This window comes from Podarcis erhardii (genome assembly GCF_964252035.2).
Source record: "Podarcis erhardii genome assembly, chromosome: 10".
NCBI lineage: Eukaryota > Metazoa > Chordata > Lepidosauria > Squamata > Lacertidae > Podarcis > Podarcis erhardii.
This window is the reverse complement of record NC_138500.1, coordinates 46,087,475-46,108,326: the sequence shown is the minus strand read 5'-3', so window position 1 is coordinate 46,108,326 and position 20,852 is coordinate 46,087,475. Positions and strand designations below refer to the sequence as shown.

At 38.7% G+C, this 20,852-nt stretch overlaps 1 protein-coding gene across 7 annotated transcripts in view; it reads left to right on the top strand.

Annotated features, from left to right (window-relative positions):
• Window positions 1-20,852, top strand: part of RAP1B (RAP1B, member of RAS oncogene family) — a 24,831-nt gene extending 3,979 nt beyond the window's left edge. For all 7 annotated transcript variants that reach the window (XM_081878129.1, XM_081878128.1, XM_081878124.1 and 4 more), the window contains exons 2-8: window positions 10,005-10,091; window positions 11,869-11,937; window positions 13,084-13,140; window positions 15,520-15,660; window positions 16,668-16,811; window positions 18,922-19,037; window positions 19,605-20,852. In XM_081878129.1, the coding sequence (XP_081734255.1) occupies window positions 10,035-10,091; window positions 11,869-11,937; window positions 13,084-13,140; window positions 15,520-15,660; window positions 16,668-16,811; window positions 18,922-19,008 (555 nt within the window). In that variant the 5' untranslated portion in view covers window positions 10,005-10,034 and the 3' untranslated portion in view covers window positions 19,009-19,037; window positions 19,605-20,852. The remainder of the gene's footprint in view (window positions 1-10,004; window positions 10,092-11,868; window positions 11,938-13,083; window positions 13,141-15,519; window positions 15,661-16,667; window positions 16,812-18,921; window positions 19,038-19,604) is intronic.

The following is a 20,852-nucleotide window of genomic DNA, read 5'->3' as shown; positions in this document are numbered from 1 at the left end:
ATACTGATTTTCAGTTCCATAAGTTCCAGTATTCTCCATTTTTCCTTGAGAAAATATTTGAATCTTCATATCCAGCAAATATTCCAATATGGGAAGTTTGTTTTATTTTTCTGAATAAAATAGCAGACTTTGCGCAATACTAGTTAATCTTCAAAATTAATGCTTAGTTGTAAACATAGACTTGCATCTTAAGCTCTTACTTTGTTAACAGGAGTTCTGTTCGTGGAAAGAAAGTACAACTACTCTTGGAAGGACTCGTTCTGTGTGCTGAACTTCTGTGAATGGAAGTTCCTTCAAGTCACAGAGAAAAATATTAGAATTGAAGCCATACATCTAGTATGTCATCTAGATGTATGAAGCTTTATTGGTGGACTTCTAGGAGGAGAACATGTACTGCTTTAGTTTAGTGTTGAACTAGGTGTGGGAGTTTGCAGACTGGTTTAGCCAGTTGAAACCCATTGGCATCAGTATGCATTCCTTGCTTTGATCAGGTACAGTGGAACCTCTACCTGCAACCATAATCCATTCTGGAGGTCAAAATGGGTCGCTGGGAGAGGCACCATTGTGTGCGCATGTGTGAACAGCAATCGCCGTTCCTGCGCAGGCGCGAACGGTGGCAAACCCACCAGTTACTTCCGGTTTTGCTGCGGACATTGGGCGAAATGGATGCAAGTGGAGGCAGATGTAAGAAGAGGTTTGACTGTATTACTACAGTAAAAGGATTTACCTGCCTCAGTATGAAAGTAATTGCTACATGTTTCAGTATCTTGACAATTTTTGTATAGTTGTATTCGCAGTGTGGTGTAGTGGTTAAGAGCAGTAGTTTCGTAATCTGGGGAACCGGGTTCGTGTCTCCGCTCCTCCACATGCAGCTGCTGGGTGACCTTGGGCTAGTCACACTTCTCTGAAGTCTCTCAGCCCCACTCACCTCACAGAGTGTTTATTGTGGGGGAGGAAGGGAAAGGAGAATGTTAGCCGCTTTGAGACACCTTTAAGGGAGTGAAAGGCGGGGTATCAAATCCAAACTATTCTTCTTCTCTTCTTGTGATGTGATATCCGAAGAATGATTAGAAAACAAACAAGAAGAAACAAGCTTAAGAAATGACTTGAACTTGAGTTTTGTAAAACAAGGCGAAGAACATGAAATTACATAAAAGACCAGTTGTGCAAGACATTGAAATATAACCATCATTTGGGCTTCAGAACCAATTAAATGCAACAGGACCAAACTGCATGTGAGGGCAGTTGCCTATTTTTATTCACGTCTTCCCTGTTTACATATAAAGTTGGCAGTGGTGGCTAATTTTCGCATTGAAAGAGGCAAGTGGTTGAGGAGAGCTGAATCCTCCTCCCCCGTCCATGATTGGTCAGTGTTCTCCCAGCTGAACTTGGCCTAGAGTAGAGTAAAGTAAAAAAAAAAAGGTAGGCACTTGAATAAACAAATATGGCTGTCCCTATCTAGTTTGTGCCTTAACACCAGTTCATTTCAGCACTTGGTCTCTATGCATAGAAAGGTCTCCCATACATTTACCCCCTTTACACATATATGCACATTCATAGAAGTTGTGTTTGGCTGCATGGTATTGAAGCAGTTTCAAGTTGTATTTTTAATTCTAAAACATGGAAGATAGAAAAAAATACTGTAGTCTAAATGGTATCGAATAACTCCTGACAATTCATAAGTTGAAGAGATGGTGTTGGCACAAAGTGATGGATAGTTTATATAATAGCGGCTGTGCTTCGCATGTGGTTCCAAATATTGTTTTTAGATGGTGAACTCTTGAAAATTCAGCTTAAGAGAAATCAGCTTTCCTAAAGAAAGGTCTTTTGGTGGCAGTAAGGCATCTTTAGTACAGTGGTACCTCTGGATATGAATGGGATCCGTTCCGGAGCCCCATTTGCATCCAGAAGCAAACATAACTAGCGACGGCACAACTTCGCACACGTGCGTCGCTTTTCGCCACTTCTGTGCATGCACGTGACATCATTTTGAGCGTCTACGCATGCGCGAGCAGCGAAACCCGGAAGTAACACGCTCCATTACTTCCGGGTTGCCGCGGAGCGCAACTCGAACGCGCTCAACATGAAGCATATTCAACCCGAGGTATGACTGTACTTTGATTAATGTGATAGAAATGGCAGTTAGGTGGTTGTTTAGGTAACATGCATTGAACAAAGTTAGGTAGTAAAAATAATTGTGAAGAAGCGTGTTCATGCTGCCATGAATTGAGAAATATTGCTGCCTAAATAAATGTATTTACAGTTTACTGAAACCTGTGATGCAGAATACTTAAAACAGTTCTAATTTATAAAACTAGTGGAAGTTTATTAAGATAGCAGACTTCTAAATTCTTGGTGAGTCTGCAGTCAGAGAACAGTGGAGTTTTCTTCCTTGTCAGAAATCAGTAAACTGACAGAAGGCTGCATGTAGCTGTTCAAAGGAAGACACATCTAAAAGAAAGGAGGACCTTTCCATACATCATAATCAGAAGGTTTGGGCCTTCTTTATTTATTGCTGGACCAATAGAAAAAGTTTTCAAATGACTGGTCAGAATTTTTTAAAAACATCAACTTTATAAGAAGAAAGTAGATACATCTACAAAGATGCTACTTAATACTTTGGTTAATTACAAAATCAAATTAATTTCATTGTTAACCATAACATTATAATGAATTATAACTATAATATTGAGTAAGGACTCTATAAATGTGAATGATTAATTAAATAGTTCTCTGGTTTTTATTCTTGCAACAACTAAACTGTGCCAGTCTTGGCTAATGGAGTATTAATATCAAGAAAAAAGGTAGTCAGCTTACCAAGTCTTAATTATATTTGTCAAATTTTATATCCTATCATTCCAACGTGGTTTTCAAGCCAACCATGAGTTTACATGGCAGTTTACATTTCCCCCTTATTCATCCTCTTAATGCAGTTTCCCCCATTTCCTCTTTGACATTAATGTGGAGTTCATTGCCTCCACATTTTTGCCATTCTTTGCAAATATTCTAATTCAAAGTAAACCACCCAATCCATTGGGCAGTATGTAAGTTGCTCTTGAGCAGTCTTTGTAAATGTATGACCAAGGTGCTGTGCACTGTAAAGATGCTATTGAGCTGTGTGTTCTGTTTAAAGGTGTTATTGGTGTCACCAGTGCAAGAAGAATTTAGAGATCTTTCACAGGTCTCAGAATTGATCAAACTGGTTTCCAGAGTCAGAAAATTCAGGGTAAAGGAGAACCTCTTCTAAGATAGATTACTAGTAGTAAAACCTAACTTTGACTCCTCTGTGTTATCAGCTGTAAGAAATTTCCCGCAAGACTTTTCTTTAATACTATTTTGGTTTTATTTCCCCTTAACATATTGTCTCCATGGACGTCGGTGAAACTTTTCTGGAAAAAAATGCATTTGTGGGAGCATGCCATGCAGACTTTAGCATGAAGTACTTGGCAAGACCCATGCAAACATACTAATGATTCTTAGGTGATGGTGAATTGTCTTGTGAACATTTGTGGACATGGGCTTGATTGGGGCAGTAGACAGGGTGAGCACCTTATAAGGTCAACAGTGCAGGTGCAGGCTTTCTTATGTTGGTGTTTCTTACAATTATTGAACAGCAATTGTAGCGCAGATTTCAAACTCTTTTTAAGTTTTCAAAGCCTTGCCTCTTTGTTCATCAAAGAACAGACTCCCCAGAGACAAATTCCATAGCTCAAATAAATGTGCAAATTTGCAGGACTTACTCAGCTTTCATAATTGAATATATTTGACCGGTTTGTGAATCAGAATGGTGTGTAAAAAGTGTCTGCCCTCAAAAGTGGTAGTTACTGAGAACACACTTTGGTTCTCACCACTAACTTTATCAGGCTTTTAAAATTAAGAATGGATAACTCACACAGGGTGGAGGCATTTTCTTTTGTCTTAAATGATTGTTGACTGCTGATAGCCTATCCCAAGGAAATGAGAAAAACTTAGTATCCAGCAACAGGAGTTACAGAAAGTCTAATGAAGAGAGCATAACTTGTAGGGGCAATGTGTTGAAGGTAGGAGGACAACACAGGACATACTATTTAAAGCAACTGCAATGTTGGGAGCAGAAAGACTTGATTGAAGGGTGTAGATTAGGTGGGAGGGAGACTAAAATAGTTGAAGGATAGTAGAAATAAGCAAGGTAGTTGGGTAGTATTGAGTTCTATGGCAATAATAATAATAATAATAATAATTTATACCCCGCCCATCTGGCTGCGTTTCCCCAGCCACTCTTGGCAGCTTCCAACAAAATATTCAAAATACATTAAAAAATCAGTCATTAAAAACTTCCCTAAACAGGGCTGCCTTCAGATGTCTTCTAACAGTCAGATAGTTGTCGATTTCCTTGACATCTGATAGGAGGGCATTCCACAGGGCGGGCCCCTGGTTCCCTGTAACTTTCCTTCTTGCAGTGAAGGAACCGCCAGAAGGCCCTTGGCGCTGGACCTCAGAGTCCGGGCTGAACGATAGGGGTGGAGACGCTCCTTCAAGTATACTGGGCCGAGGCTAGTATGCATGATTATTTCTGTGTGAATTTAAGAGCTGCTGAACTCTATAAATCAATCTACATACTTCATCTTATACATGCAGCTTATTTTATATGCAAATAGCATGGAGTGATTTTCCTTTATAAGGGGGGCTTCTCCAGCTGAGGAGTTTAAATGGGTTGCCCTATATGGAACTGCTTTGTGTCATCCTGTTAACTCCTGGTCTTAAATTCACCTGATAATCCAGGGGGGCTACTAGGCAGTGACCTCTTCCTTTCACTGTAATTGGTTTGTCTTTGTTACTGAAGCAACACAATGGGCCGGTACATCCACTGTCACACCTACAGATGTAAAAGAGAAGTCGAGCTGTGTGTAATGATCAGCATATTGCTGACAATTTACTCCACAACTGAATAACCTCACTCACTGGTTTCATGTAGACGTTAAACAGCATTGGGAATAAAATTGAACCCTGAGGAATGCCACATTGAAGATTCCACAGCTTTGAAGTCATTATAGGACCGAGTGATCGAACAGTTATTGGATGCTCTGAAATTGGTGGAGACAACACCTAGAGTAGATGTTGCAACATGGGTATAAAGTTTTTGAATTAAAAATTCTTGATTTTTAATCATAGATAGTAAAATCATAGAGTTGGAAGGGACCCTGATGATCATCTAGTCCAACCCCCTGTAATACAGAATTGTTCAGCTGTCCCTTTTGGGGGATCAAACCTGCAACCTTGGCATTACTAGCACCAAATTCTAACCAACTTAGTTATCAGTTCATTGCACTATCAGATGCTTGCCCTCTTCAGGTGACATATTTTGGTGGAACAATGCACACTTAGGGTCATATTTAATGCATAGCTCGGCCTTAAGGCTTGTACCCAGAGACTGCATGAGTGGATATCAGGTTGTGCAACTGATCTTTCTCTTTGCCTTCTCTCGCTGCTGGGGGGTGGGATTGGGAAATGATCTCCAGGAATTTGGGGAGGCCCTAGTGGAAGAGTGCAGGCCCAGAGTCAGTATCATATTTATCTGTGGTGTAAGGATCTAATCTTCCTCTTCCCTTCCTTCCCCTGAAGCCCCTTGGCCCCCCAAAACTCTGTCCAGAGGGTTTGGGTCAGGGAGCCCTGAACAATGGGATGTATATTGTACAGGGCTTTAGTGGGAGAAGGGAATTACTCAAAATAGTGCACAAGGATTTTACACCAGCAGAACTCCCACAGGGTTATAGTGAGAATAAATTTTGGCTGGCTACATAGCTAAATTTTGTTGACCCATATAGTTCAACTTCTACTTCTGACTGTGAACATCTGTATTAATGATGCCTCTGTTATTGGAAGGTAATTAATACTAATTTTTGAATGATTATATTTGCTTTGACGCTTTTGAAAACCTCATCCAGGAAATGTGCAAGAAACATCACTGATAGTGTTCATAAAAACATGCCAGTTGACTTCTGTGTTGCGCTATTTGTCTCAAGAATGGACTATAATTGATATCCCAGAGACTTAAAATGATATATGTGTCCCTCAAAAAATTAAATATGGGTGTCATGCGGTGTGATCAGCGGCTTATGTAACTATTTTATAGGATTGTTTTTGTTGGAAATTGAAATGAATTCCATGAACACCTTGAAACTTAACTAATATGCTGTGTGTGGTATTGTTATGCAATTGCTTTATGGTTGCTTTCTCTCTAAAGTTAACACAAAGCAAAATGTTATCTGAGTAGAGGTGGCTAAAAATAGTGCACTATGTGATAGTCTACATGCAATAAACTTTGATGTAGCCCAGTAAATAAACTTATCCATAAGCTAGTTCTGAAACAAAAGTTTTTTGAATGTATGTGCTGTTTACTAAACACAGCAGTGGTTTCTGGGCCTTCTTGTTCAAGGGTTAGTCTAGATAGTTGACAGACACACACTTACTGTTGGACCAATATAAATAATCAAATGAAGAAGAGGGAGCATGTTTTCTGGAAAAGCTCATTAGCTCATGGTTGAAGGGGGGCGTTCCTAGTGATTGGTAGTAATGTGAAATCTGATTGTTCTGCATAAAAGAACAAAATACTTCAGTCACAACAGGATAGCATCAGAGTTCCTGAATTGGACAAAGCATCATCTAATGTCAATAAAGGCCATTCACATCAAGGGAATCCAACACAAAGGCTTTTTTGCACAGCAGGGAATCAATATCACAAGCTGGAAGTGGCAATTAAATGATGTAGCTTGCTGCATCTAGGAGCTAGAACTTATTTGTTTCAGCAGATAATACTAAGCCTGCTCACTTTGTCTAGTAAAAAAGCAAACGATCCACTTTTTTAAAAAACCAAGGTCTGTGCTGCTTTCTACTAGGATGAATGCTCAAATTGTTCTGCTAAGGTCATCGTAAATAATGTGATGTCTTCCACGACTTCGGTGGAACTTGCACAACAGGAAGGCCTAATTATTTCTAATCTGTCACTTTGGTCTAGCTTAGCTTTTCTTAGAAAGGAAGTTGGGTTAAAAGTTATTTCCAAAAATGGTTTCATGTATAAAACACATGTTTGACAATGACTTGATGATTTGTTAACTGTCAGATCTTTTTTAACTGTTGTAAGCTGCTCCAAAATATTCCTGTTTCTGGGTTCACAAGCAAATTTTAACTATCAGTTAAATTTCACTTTTGTGAGAACCAGTCTGGAACTGTATTATCTTTCTAACCTCATGAATAACTTTACAGACTCTTCTACTTGAAGCCCAAAGCTAAATTCAGTGTGCTGAGCGAGATTAGCCTGGACTACATTCTCCCTGACAGCTTCACCAGTCTCTCTCTCTCCCCCCCCCCCCCCCATGTAACCTAAGCACATTCCTATTGCTTTGTACTTTTGTAGTGAAGAGATCACAAAGCAAGGAGAGAAAGTATGTTGCCCAGTAGATAATGGATGTGGATGAAAAGGCTACTTAGTGATGAGAGCACTTTTGTTCTCAAGACTGAAGTTTCACTTGATTCAAGAATGTATAGACACAGAATTGCGCAACTGTGGCATTCATGTTTTTAGGCACACATGCAAAATATTTTCTTTGACCTATAGGTCAAATAAACTTTTAGTTTTTGCCAGAACACTTGGCGAAGAATCTGAGTAAGTGGTGTAATGAAAACAGAATGTTGACGAGTCCTCTTCTTCTATCTAGTTCATATACTTATGTATTCAAATGAGGCACATGTGCTGTAACCCACATTTTCGAAGCACTAAATTGCTTTGGACAAGGCTTTTTAAAGGACCATCTTCCAGATATAACTTCCTGTTTTCAGTGGTTATCGCTAGAAGCCCTGCTCAGAGTTCCATCACTGAGAGGCGTGTAGCTGGTGGGTGCACATCACAGGAAGGCATGGAGGCTGTTTCAAAAGCTGCTTTGCAGCATTAATCCAGGAAACTCTGGTATTGGGTTTAAATGAGAGGCATGGAAAGACTTGCAAAACAATTGTGGTGTATAATGACATCATATCATTGATAGGTTGGTGCCCACCTATCAACTTTGGCACACAAAGCCAATCCTGATAAGAATTTGGTCTCCAGAGGCAAAAAAGTTTTCCCCTACCCTGCTTTAACTCCACCCAACTTTCCATTCTGTGCCCCTGCTGTCAATCAGTTTCCCACACTCTTCTGTCACATGCTCCTTGGGTGCTTTCAGTTGCATTTGAGGCTAGGGCAGTGTATGTTGTGCAATTCAGTTGGTGGAACTGGTGAACTTATGATACTGTTGACCTAGTCTGAAGCATTAGATATGGATATTTCTCATATGCACACAAATCAGTTTTGTTTGCATAACTCTTGTTATATACTTGTATATATACTTGGTTTTGCAAATCTAATAAGGAAGAACGGAACTTTGCATGTAGCTCTTTTCAGCTCAACAGGTATATGGTTCCTGATTTAGGAGGTAGTAATGAAGTCCCCCCCACACCCCCTAATGCTGCTGTTGTTGTAGCTGCTGCTAGACTTCCTATGCTTGACTGACTTGAGTGTAGCCTTTTGGTAATGAAAAGCCAAGATGTCTGCTGCATTGTTCGAAGCTAGGCATTAGACACGTTCCACGATAGGGAATGGTCTGTTTGTGAGCAATTTTAGAAGTCTTGTCATGATGTGACTGAGACTTGAACTTAAAATTGCCTCCTGCTGCCCAAGTGAACTGTCACCGCTTGCGCCGCAGCATGGGTCAGCTGACTGGCGCTGAGGGTGCGGGAGTAGAAATGACTCCCCGCACGACTCTAGAGTAAAGTCACTGCTGCCTCCTCCATGGGCTGCATCTACCCTTCCTGGCTTGCTGTTGCTGGGCTTCCTCCTTTCCTCTGTTTGCTGCAGTGAGAAAGAGTGAGCAAGCAATCGAGGGCGGGCAGGACTTTGGGGAAACTTCTCCCTCAGTATCTACTGAAAAAGGACCTGCATGCTTTCTCTCTCTGCTGGCTTCACAGTTTCTCCACATTGTGATTTTTGCATAGCACAAATACACATCATTGATTCGCAATATATTGTCAGGTCAAAAATTATGAAACCAATATCATAATATGGACTTCAAATTGGTTTTGGACAATATATTGACAATATATAGCCCCTTCTTTTCTCGCCTCCCCAACTCCTGTAGGATCTTTCCCATTAGCTTTCAAATTTAGGCCACTACACCTCCCCTCCCCCACCTACCCCTATTATTGTGGTGGCCTATCCCCCCCGCCCTTTTTTTGGACTTTTCTGCACCCTAAACCTGGCCAGCTGCTTTAGTGGAGGAAGCCATGTGAAGCATGCTGAATTCTTTGCCATTTCACTCAAACATTCTGAAGAATGGCTTGCTCCTATATGTTAATGCCTGTACAATAACATCACCTTTAGAGGCCTGTCACTGTGTCCTTGACTTTGGTGTTTTGTCTGGTGGCAACTGGGTATACGACTTTTTGGGGGGGTCAGGGTATCCCATCTTTAGAATTCCCCCCTCAGAAAGTTCTGTCTGGCACCATTCCTCTTAACATCTCTTAGCACTGGGTTAAAATGATTTTCTTTACAGATGCTATGCTGCTGCTGTTTTTATGGTGCTGCTTTTATTGATACTTGTTTTTTCCTGGAAAAAAAATTCCCGGGTAAAATCAGTATTTGTAACATTTTATTTTAATAGTAAGACATGATCCCAGGCATGTAAGGTTACACAAAAAGGGTATATCAACTGCCACTGACTTTATAGTTGTATCAGAACACTGTGCTAGATATATTACCTGCAGTGGATAAGTGACTACGATATTTGCTAAACTTCTTCCAACATACTTTTCAGACTGCCTATCACATAAAAAAATTGTTACTATTTTCAAACAAGCTATCTGTACTTTTTGTTTGTTTGAAGTTTTAGTGCAATAGTATGAACACTCTGTATTCTGTACTAATAGAAGATAAAATTGATAAGCCAAACTTGTGCCATATGCAGCTCAGTGTAACAGATTCTTTTTTTTTCTTGTAGGTATTAAGGCGGTGACTCAACACTTGCACCATGCGTGAATATAAACTAGTGGTTCTTGGTTCAGGAGGTGTTGGAAAGTCTGCGTTGGTGAGTGATATTTTTTGGCCTCTTATGACTATGTCTAAGCATATAAAACTTGTATATTTCATCTGAAACTCCCATTAAGATGTGTCTGGATGTTTCTGGTGACTTCTGTGCACTGTGATGTGCTCAAGTCCAGTTTTGTTGTGTGTGAAGCATGTGTTTAGTATTAAGTCATAGGATTCCAGATCCTGGCAAGCAATCCAAAAAGCACAATTATCCTGCTGTAAGCATCAGTCTCTCTATTAAACATTCTAAGCAACCAATACGTTAATAGGCAGCTGGAAAGCATTTCAGGTGTGTAATATGAACATATGCACATATACTGGTATATATGTGTGTATATACATACGTTCTATACCAATTTTATTTATCTATTTTTAACCTACCTATAGTTTAGTCAGTACAGTCAATGGAGTTCCCTATTTTTTGTGTTTAGTGAGGGTTGGAAAGCTGTTCATTTTGCTTTAAGAAAAAAATTAATGCTACAGTAAAAATTGTCAATGTTGGGAAGCTGGAATTGGAAGTAGAAGTGGTTGTTGCAGAAACAAACAAAATTTTCATTTATTTTTTAATCTCTGTTGAACAATATTTGAAAAATAGGTCAATGGTTATCTTCTAATAAATTATACTAATGCTTAAACATGAATTCCAAAAGTTAACAGGTAGAATGTTTTAATAGATACTCTTCTTAACTATCTGTAGCACCTTATTTGGTCCTAAAATTCGGCTTCATTTTTTAAAAAACCTTAGTCATTTGAGTTACTTCAATCATTTATAAAAGGTAATACAACTTATTGTCACTTCATCATGACAAGAATTTGTATAACCTTTTTGTTTCATTATTTTGCTTTAAAAAAACAAAAAAGGAAAAAAAGACTCCAAACTACCTCCGTCACCAATAAAGAGATTTTACTAGGGGTGTGAGATCATCCGCCCCAATCCATTCTGAATTTTCACTGTCTAAAATTAGGCTGGAAAAAACCTCAAAAATCGGGAGACACTGAGGAAGTCACTCAAAATCTGGTGAACTTTTGAATGTGTCTCAGCATGGGGTTTGGATATTCAGAGCAAACACTGCTTAATGGTAAATGTCAGTCAGAGAAACCCTATGCTAGTCTTTATTCTGTTTTTTGTGGAGGGTGATATCCAAAATTGCATGAGCACATTTCCACTTCTTTTCCCTTCCCTTTGCACTCATCCTATACTCCAGAAGGTCTTCCAACTCTTTAGAGAAGATCTGGGGGACTACAGAGCCAGAGGAGAAGAATGGGAAGTCCCATTGCACTTTTAGTATATAAAAGCCTCATGCCATCAGATACATATGCAGAGAGAGTGCAGATGTCAGTCAGATGCAATAAGATTAAGCGCAGCTCCCTTGAAGGCTTCCTGTCTTCAATATGTGGTAGTAAAGAAAAAGAGAGGCCCAGATTTAAGCACCTTGTAAGGAGGAAACAGACAGACACCATGGCATTGTCTGAATCAATTAATAGTGCCTGATGTAATTTATAGTACAACTGAGTTTAGTAGCACCTTCATTGTTGAAGGCTGAACAGTTTTTCTCTGAAGCAAAGTTCAAAACTAATGCTGGCTCTTAACCTTTAAATTGACATGTCAGTGTTCTGAAGAAACTTAATATAAACATAGGCAGCAAGCTAGAAACAACTTGTGTTTTCTATATGTGTAATGAACTGTTTGCAGCTTAAATGTTCCTTTTAATAGGAATATTTATAAAAAATGTATTAAAAAGGTATGTATATATAAAATGCTGTTTTTGTTGTAGACTGTACAGTTTGTTCAAGGAATATTTGTTGAAAAGTATGATCCTACGATAGAAGACTCCTACCGAAAGGTATGCACATTATTTTAAGTTGTAGTATACATTTAAGTGAATAGCATATTTTGTGTTATTGAAAACAGTAGCCTATCACTCAAATGTACTTGATTGAGACAAGCTGGGGATGTTGTTTCACAACAGTGAATGTTACCTGCTTTGTTTTTCGATGTGGCTAAGTTACAACCCAACCCAACTTGAGAAGGCTACAGGCATTTCTAGTCAGATTGGAATAGGTCCTTTTCGAGATGGAAAGAAGCTTGACCTAGCTTCCGGCAGTCAAAAAGTAAAAGTAGGGCAGCTTGGTTAGCTTGTGTCATGAAGGCTACTGGGCTCTGTTTTGAGCACTTAGCACTTTTGAACAAAGATTGAACAAAGCAACTGTCCACAACTTACCATACCATAGTGACAAAAAAGACCTACCAACTTTCCATGAATGATCTGGAAGAACCCAGTTATGTTTCATGAAACTAAGTGAGGGTGGACCTGTTCACTGCCAGAATGGGAGAGGCCAGGAAGAGCTCTGAGTTTTCCAAAAGGAAAAATGTAGTGGGATGTAATTAAAACATAATAATAAACCATATAGACACAATTATAGCAGTATGAACTAAAATGAGTCACTATGGTCAAGAGGAACATTGTGTTAATGGCAAACAGTAGATGTCTTGAGCTCTAAAAGGCATGCACTTTACCTGCATTGTAGCACTTTACTTGAGCATTTTCCAACCTGGTGTCCTCCAACTGTTTTGGAATAAAACTCCCGTAGCCCCTAACCATTGGATATTCTGGCTGGGGTTGTTGGGAGTGGTGGACTGGGGTATTTGGTATTAGGAAAAATGGGCTTTCCCCCTAAAATGCCCTTCAATGATAACAAACACTTCCTCACTGTCATCTTGTTCTTCTGCTTTCGCCTTCCCCTCTGCTCGAATTTAGTGTGCAGTTCTTGCTACAAAATAAACCCCGACCCAAGCAAAATTAACATATCTATTTTGCTATTTTATTATAAACTCTCAAACTCTCTTTCAGCCTGCCAACTGCTTTGACTATGGTAAGGGAAATAATCTTGTGCATTGTGGGTATAACTTGTAAAGGCAAGTTAATGAGTATTTGAAGTCTTGCTGTTTATACTTCAGTACAAAATTGTGTCGTCTTCTTTTTTGACAGCAAGTGGAAGTAGATGCACAACAATGTATGCTTGAAATCTTAGACACAGCAGGAACGGTATGTAAAAAGAAGACTAAGTGTAAAACTACTATAGGTCAACTTTTACAAATGAAAGTGTTTACAGAGCAATAGATTGAGCTACAGAACAAGCCATTACAGTTAATTTCTGTAAACATGCATAAGACTATTAGTATATGATTGTTTTCATTTTTGTTTATTTAAGAGTGTATGTTATCCATGCTTTTTTTTAAAAAAAAGATTGAGCTACAGAACAATCTAAGTTTTTATCAGTGTCTCTTGACATGCATGTCACTGTCATTCTTTGCTAAGTTACAAATAAATTGTTCTTCTTCCCCAACCTATTTGACAAAACTATACAAGTGACATTATTGGTAAGCAGAAGGGGTAATATCAGTGGAGGAGGAGAGGAAATGAGCATTGAATTCTAAAATGATAGAGGGTTAGTTTTCTGTACATGTTTCAAAGGTATTAAATGTTCACACACAATCACTTCAGCATCTTGATGTTCAGCATCTGTTTAAAAATTGTTTTCCAGCAGGCACACTAAGCTTGTAATATGGTATGAAACTTGTACATGTAGAGCAACTGATCTGCATACCCAAACCTGTACTAATTATATCTTGCATATAAGGAGAAACAGTACACCAATCTTTGGATCCATCCTGTGACTCCCTCCCAAAACACACACACACACACACACACACACACACACACACACACACACACACACGTGGCCGCACCATAGTTCTGCAGAAGGTGCAGCTTTATTTTCAGTCCCTTGCCTATGCCTTTTATAGTGCAGCTCTTTGCTGAGTTGGTATTTTTCACTCAGCTTTCCACCACCTTCCCGATACCATTCATAGATAGTCTGTCAGTTCTGATACCACTTATGAAGCAGTGCTCTGGGTTTCCCAGAAAATTTTCTGCTGTCCTAAATCAATCAAAGCCAGAGTTAACATATCTATTTGTCTTATATTGTTATGTTTCCTGAGGGGTGTCATATATTACATGCTGTGTAAATATCTCAAAGTGTTTGCGGTAGCCCAAAGTAGTTCAGTGAAAATATTTGGCTAAGGGGGAAAAAGCAAGAAGGTGTATTTCGTGTGATTTAATTTTTATGCAAGCAAATACCAATTGTAATTCAGACCTGCTTTTCCCTTCTCTTTCCCCAAACCCACATCTCTTTGTGGTATGCCTTTTGAGATTGTAAGCCCAAGCACAGGGGCTTAATTCTGATATTTGTTAGTCGGTCTGGTCTGTGAACTTCTTTTCAGCTGAAGAGCAGGACAGAAATGCTGTAAATAAATTCAAAAATGTACCTGGGGTTTTTAAAATACTAAATAATATATCTCCCCCCCCCTTACATTATTTAAAGGGGAGAAATGAAGGCACTGAAACGATAAACCATTGAGGTGGTATCCTGCCAAGAATGGCTTACTTGTCTATTGATTCCAATGGGTGTACACTGAGTATGACTTAGCCATGTACCACCTACCAATTTAAACATGCCTAAAGAGCAGTACTCATGAATATTTGCTCTCTAGTCACCGTAAAGTTAAATACAACTTTGATTATATATTTGATTTTGTTCTGTATCCATTCTGACTACCCAACTTTACTAACGTTGGATCCCATCATTATACCACTAATTTTTAGGAGCAAAAGGCTGTTCTAAAAACTGAAAATTGGGGTTGACTACCTGTCAGTCACCTGGTGTCAGAAACCATACAGGAAAAGGCTCAGTGCTTTACAAGCCCTGATGTGGCACTTGCAAAGAACAGTGCACAGGGCTTTGCAAACTATGACAAACAGCAAAACTGGGTATATGACACAGATATACAAGCCCTGAAGATAAGCTGATCATCAGCGCCTCTGTGCACAGGGCTTTACAAGTGCCACTGATCAGCTGCAAAGCCCCTTTTGGCGCAGCTGAGTGTTTACCTGCCCCAGACCTGATGTCATATATGATGATGGGTGTAGGGCAGGTGTGTGCCTCACAGGCCAGATGGGGAGACCCGGTCCTAATTAGGTCCATGGGATGGAGGTTCCCCACTGCTGGTATAGAACAAGATGCTGCCTAAAAAGAGTGGGAAAAGATGGAAAAAATTGTTAACTGAATAAAGATAGCTGGAACTCTGAAGTTTCACTACTAATTTACAGTGTCTTTAATCCATCTGCTTGTTAGACTGATACCTTTCCCCCGCTGTAAATCTGTAATTCTTGACACAATGCTTCCAGCTTATTTTGAGTAAGTGTCAACTGATTACTTTACATGTCCGGAAAGCCAGCCAGCTCCTATTTAGCATAAACAGGATAGGAAAAGTAAATTCATGCTTATGATCAGTCCTCATAAGTCAGGCTGCATTTGTCAGATAACTGTTCTGAGTTCTCCGTTTCTGTCATTGTGTTTTACAGGAACAGTTTACAGCCATGAGAGACCTCTACATGAAAAACGGTCAAGGGTTTGCTTTAGTATATTCCATCACAGCACAGTCCACATTTAATGATTTGCAGGATCTAAGAGAACAGATTCTTCGAGTCAAAGACACTGATGATGTAAGCAGTCTTCCTAAGCATTGTTTGCAAATGGCCAGTGGAGGTTCTCTTTAGAAGCACAGCTTATGGCTCTTCTATAGCCAGTGTTCTACAATAAGGACATGATCTGATGTATGCATAGTAACTTGCTGTGGGTGAAAATGGGATTCCTGTTGTCTCTTTCCTTGATATGTGGCCACTCAACAGAAGATCTGCTGCTACTTTTATGACTATTGTATAAAAATGTAATTGAACTAGCACAAATTCACTATCAAAGCTTTAAAGACAGAATAAGCAAGAATCATAAATATAAAAGATATTCTTTAAGTGGGACTTTATTATTTAAAATGGGGCTTTGGAAGATAAACTATGCACACAGGCCAAGACTAGCAGGATTCATACTGCGTTTGAAAACGTAAACAATGCTTGGATATTCAATTCCTTGATTAAGTAGAGACGTGTGTGCAGCTGGCCATTTTAAAACATTACAAAACAATGAGTACTGTCTGTGATGTTAATTTGGAGCCAGAAGGAAGAGCACTGCTGGTTGGATTCAAAAGAAGCTGGTGCTTTGCTTTACTGCATTACTATATTGTGCCATATTGCTCCGTCTCAGATTCCAATTATCTCATTAGAATAAGTTGCTCTTTTAGGTTCAGAAAATGGTGAATCATACAAAGGCAGTGGATTATTTTACTAGATAACATAACAGCCCTAAATGTTATGTTAAAATGAAATGTAGATTCAAGTACAGAACTGCAGTGCTGTATAACTTGGATTTGAGAACTCCAAATCTAAGCTACTAGTGGCTTCATTCTCAAATGTTGATGTCTTAAAATTACTTTAATGATATGATGCATTTTAAATGCATTACCTCTAGTTTGATTGTGTAAGAATCCAGTTTTCAATTAAGTCTTCAGATATAACTTTCAGAGTGTGACTGATTAATATCGGAAATTATTTAACTTTTCACAGTAGTAGTTATTTAATTTATATTTTAAATCTTTACTTAATGTTTATCATTTTAGGTACCAATGATTCTGGTTGGCAACAAGTGCGATTTGGAAGATGAAAGAGTTGTGGGAAAGGAACAAGGACAGAATTTAGCAAGACAATGGAATAACTGTGCATTCTTAGAGTCTTCTGCAAAATCAAAAATAAATGTTAATGAGGTAAATAAATAATTTTACACATTTAATTTTACTTTGTTTAACCCAAACCCACACCGCCACTATTATCAGCTCTTGTGAGTTTTTGATCACCTTCATTATTCTAGTGTAAAATTAGATGTAAATTTGTACCTAATTCCTATTGAAATCAGTGGGATATGTCATTCGTTGCTGACATATCCTGTTAATTTCAACAAAATGCAGGTGGAGTCTGGCAAACCTGTCTAAGTTGTTATGAATTCTACCTCTGTCTTAACTCAATGCTAAGGCAGAATTATGATCTCTGCTTCTGGAAAAGTCCAGCAGAAAGGGGGAGAGATCGCTTCTCCAAAAATGGGAGATATCTTTTTTTATTCTTGGTATAAAGTAGGGAGAGAAGCAAAGTTCTTAACCCGAGGTACAGTGGTACCTCGCAAGACGAATGCCTCAAAAGACGAAAAACTCGCAAAACGAAAGAGTTTTTCGTTTTTTGAGTTGCTTCGCAAGACGGATTTCCCTATGGGCTTGCTTCGCAAGACGGAAACGTCTTGCAAGTTTGTTACCTTTTTCTTAAAACCGTGCATTCACTTCGAGGAGCAACTCATAGCACGCGGTGTGGTAGCCTTTTTGAGGTTTTTGAAGACTTTGGTGATTTTTGAAGCTTTTCCAAAGTCCGTGCTTCGCAAGACGAAAAAACTCGCGGAACGAATTAATTTCGTCTTGCGAGGCACCACTGTAATATTTCTGTGTTAGCGGAGTCTGTAACCTGAAGCGTATGTAACCCAAGGTACCACTGTATAAATGATGTGAACAGATTGGATGACTCTTTGTTGGCTTCTCTGATTTAAAGATATGCAGCTGCAGAGGACATGATTGGTAATGGGACTGTTCTAGTTATTCCTAAAACTTAAAATGGCAATCTTGGACTACCTTTGGGGGACATGCACATTACAACTGACATTTGATCTTTTCCCCCCATGGAATTTCTTTCTTTGAAACTGGTCAGAATGCCTTAAACTTCCAACAGCTTTTTAAAAAAAGCATGAGCTCTTTAAGAGCAACTATCATTTATGGCTTATATGCAGTACTTCCCCGTGTTTCCCAGGGAACTCCTGAATTGCGCATAAAAATTATTCAAGCAAAAATTGAGCAGGTCTGTGGAAGTAGGGGCAGAAAGAATTTTTGAAACAACTTTTGTGTGGGGAAACTAGCTTTTCAGGATGATATTTACTCTAAAACATAGCCAGCTATTGAATGAAAAGCTTCATTTTATGGGCAGTTGGTCTAGAATTTATATGAAACTGTAAGGCTTTAAAACATTTTATCTTATTAAAGACCTATTCACATTATTTGGCCCATAGAACTGGATCAGGATCTCCTACTTTGTTTCCTTAATGCAGTGTTTGTTCACCTGTCAATTACATGATGTCACTATCGCCATTGTGTTTTCTTTTGTCTCTGCATCTTATCATTGATTTCAGACTTTACTTCCTTTGCTCGAGTGGTTTGATTTCAAACTATGCAAGCAATGGATGCATTTCTCTGGTGGACTTGGTTTAAGTGGGGCTTTGATCAGCATTGCTTGCCAAGGAGCAATTGAGAGCACACTTAAGGCTCCTGATTTTCCCTTTGAAACTGTCTTTACCTGCCTCATATGGGCCAGACATTCCCTACTGCTGATGTACAAAACAGGCCCAAAATATTTGCAGGATTCTTTTGCTTAACATAGGAGGAAATTAGTCCCCAAATATTCATGCTGAATTGTATGTAAAGAAAAGCTTCCTTAAAATCCTGGCGTATTGTGTGCATTTCTTGGAAATAAGGGGTCTTCAGTGGTGCTACTCCCTAGAAAGTGTTTAGGATTGCAATCTCAGTCTTGTCTGTCAACCCCCTTGAAAAGAATCAGGGTCTTATTTGCATGATTTGCACTTCTGGGGGGAAAAAACTGGGAAAAGTAGCAGTTGTCAATTTTAAGAACTCTGGAAGGCAGAATATAAGCGCTACACATCAGAATTTCGTTTGTGGCAGCAGATATCTGCAGTGGTATTTAAATGTCATGTTTAAAAGCTATGAAGCCTGAAAATGATCCCACTTGAAAAACATTGAATATATAAAGCAAACTTTGTGTTCACAGATCTTCTACGACCTTGTGCGACAAATTAACAGAAAAACTCCAGTACCTGGGAAAGCACGCAAAAAGTCATCTTGTCAGCTACTTTAATATATGTGTGTACTGTAGCACTGAGCCAGGTAAGTGTAAGCAAAGTCTTGCCATGCTGAAAGCCGCAACAAGTGTTGCTGTATTTTTAAATGATTAATTGATTTCTTCGCATTCGCCATGCTGAGATGCTTTTGATCATTTCAGTCTGGTTTTAAATTATAACACTATATCTGCATCCATGTGCACTTGAAATGCATGAAGTATTGCCAGCTCTTTATAGGATGGGTCAAAAATTCAAAGTTAATGGCTTGGGATTCAGACATAGCCTTGTGCAAGTAAAAGGTACTTCTGCCAATGTTGTGGGGGATCTGACTTTTTTTGCCAGTTGCTTCTTGCTGCAACCTCCTGTGACACTTCTCTCAGACCTCAGGAGCAGCTTTTCAGGGGCTGCAGTAGGAAAGAGGTAGAAAAATCCTGTTCTGGGAGCAGAATTTCACTTGGGGGTAGTTGGAATTGAACCCTCTCTTGAAATGGGAAACAAATTTTAATGCAACTGAAACATTTAATGTATGAAACATCTTTTTTCAATACAGTTATTATCTTTCATTGCTTAAATACCATCTGAGTATTAATCTCTGTTTCTCTTTATGTTCCAGGTCTGAAGAACTGTTGCTGACTACAACAGTGCCAGCATTCCAACTTTATTAAACCTACCAACATCTTAAAATGGACTTTCCTGTGGTGGTACCCTTTGTGAAATGGATGACAGCTACTACATCAGTTTGCACATTCTAATCACTTTCCAGTGTCACGAGAGATTTTTACTTATAAATAATCTAAATGTATGCAACTGGTAAAACCAGAGCCTACATCCAGTATTACTGATAAGAGACATTGTTCATCCACCAATGTTGTACATGTATGAAAACTGTACTGTATACTGCAACAAACCCCATACTTCCTATTGGAGAGTACAATAATGTAAATCCGAAAAGCACCACTATTTTAGCGTAATAAAAGAAAGTCCAAAGAGCTCCTATATAGACTACTCCAGATAACTTTGCTTCATCGGTATTTGTAGCTTATTGTAACTTTTTTAAAAGAAAAATACAGGATCACCATTGTATTGTACAAAAGCGCTTTGATTAACTCAACAGCTATATAGTTTTTTAATTTTAGGATAAAAAACCTGTGGAGACAGTGATCTAGTCTTTAAAATGAGTCCTTTCAGTATAATGTCTGTCTAAAGACATTGCCTTTAATATCTGTTGGGAAGGAAATGTCCAGATTTTTCAACCTTTTATTGTATGTTTCCTTTTCCTTGTTTACATAGGGAACAATGTTTATAGTTGTGTGTACAGTGGGGGTCTACAACAAGAAGTGTATATTTTAAAACAATTTTTTAATGATTTAACAATTTTTTGTAAATCATTTTGGCTTCTGCAGCTGTAGATTCTCACTGTGAATTCCCTTGCTTGCTCATGCATAAGTGTATTTGCAATACCAAATATACAGGTTTAGTACTTTTGCCTGTTAGTGATTGTTTTACATGTGTAACGTTTTGGTTGAGATGTTAAATGGTGGACGAGTACTGTGGATGTGAATGTGGGAAGTAATTTTAATCATGTGTAATTGGTCCCAGGGCCTAAGTTGCAGTAATTACCTTTTTGCAGATTTATTTAACAATGCCTTGTTGCTTTGTATGCATTAACGTTTGGGTGTAAAGATTGCGTGTAAAATCCAACAGGGAGCCACAGTATTTAAATTGACCAACCTAATGTTACAACTGCTTTGAGGTGGCCAAATGTAAACTAAAAGCCTTAATTAAAAGTGGTGCAATTTTGTATGACTTAGCATCAGTAGTTCAATAAATTTGGATTGCCATGCAAGGGCTTGCATTACAA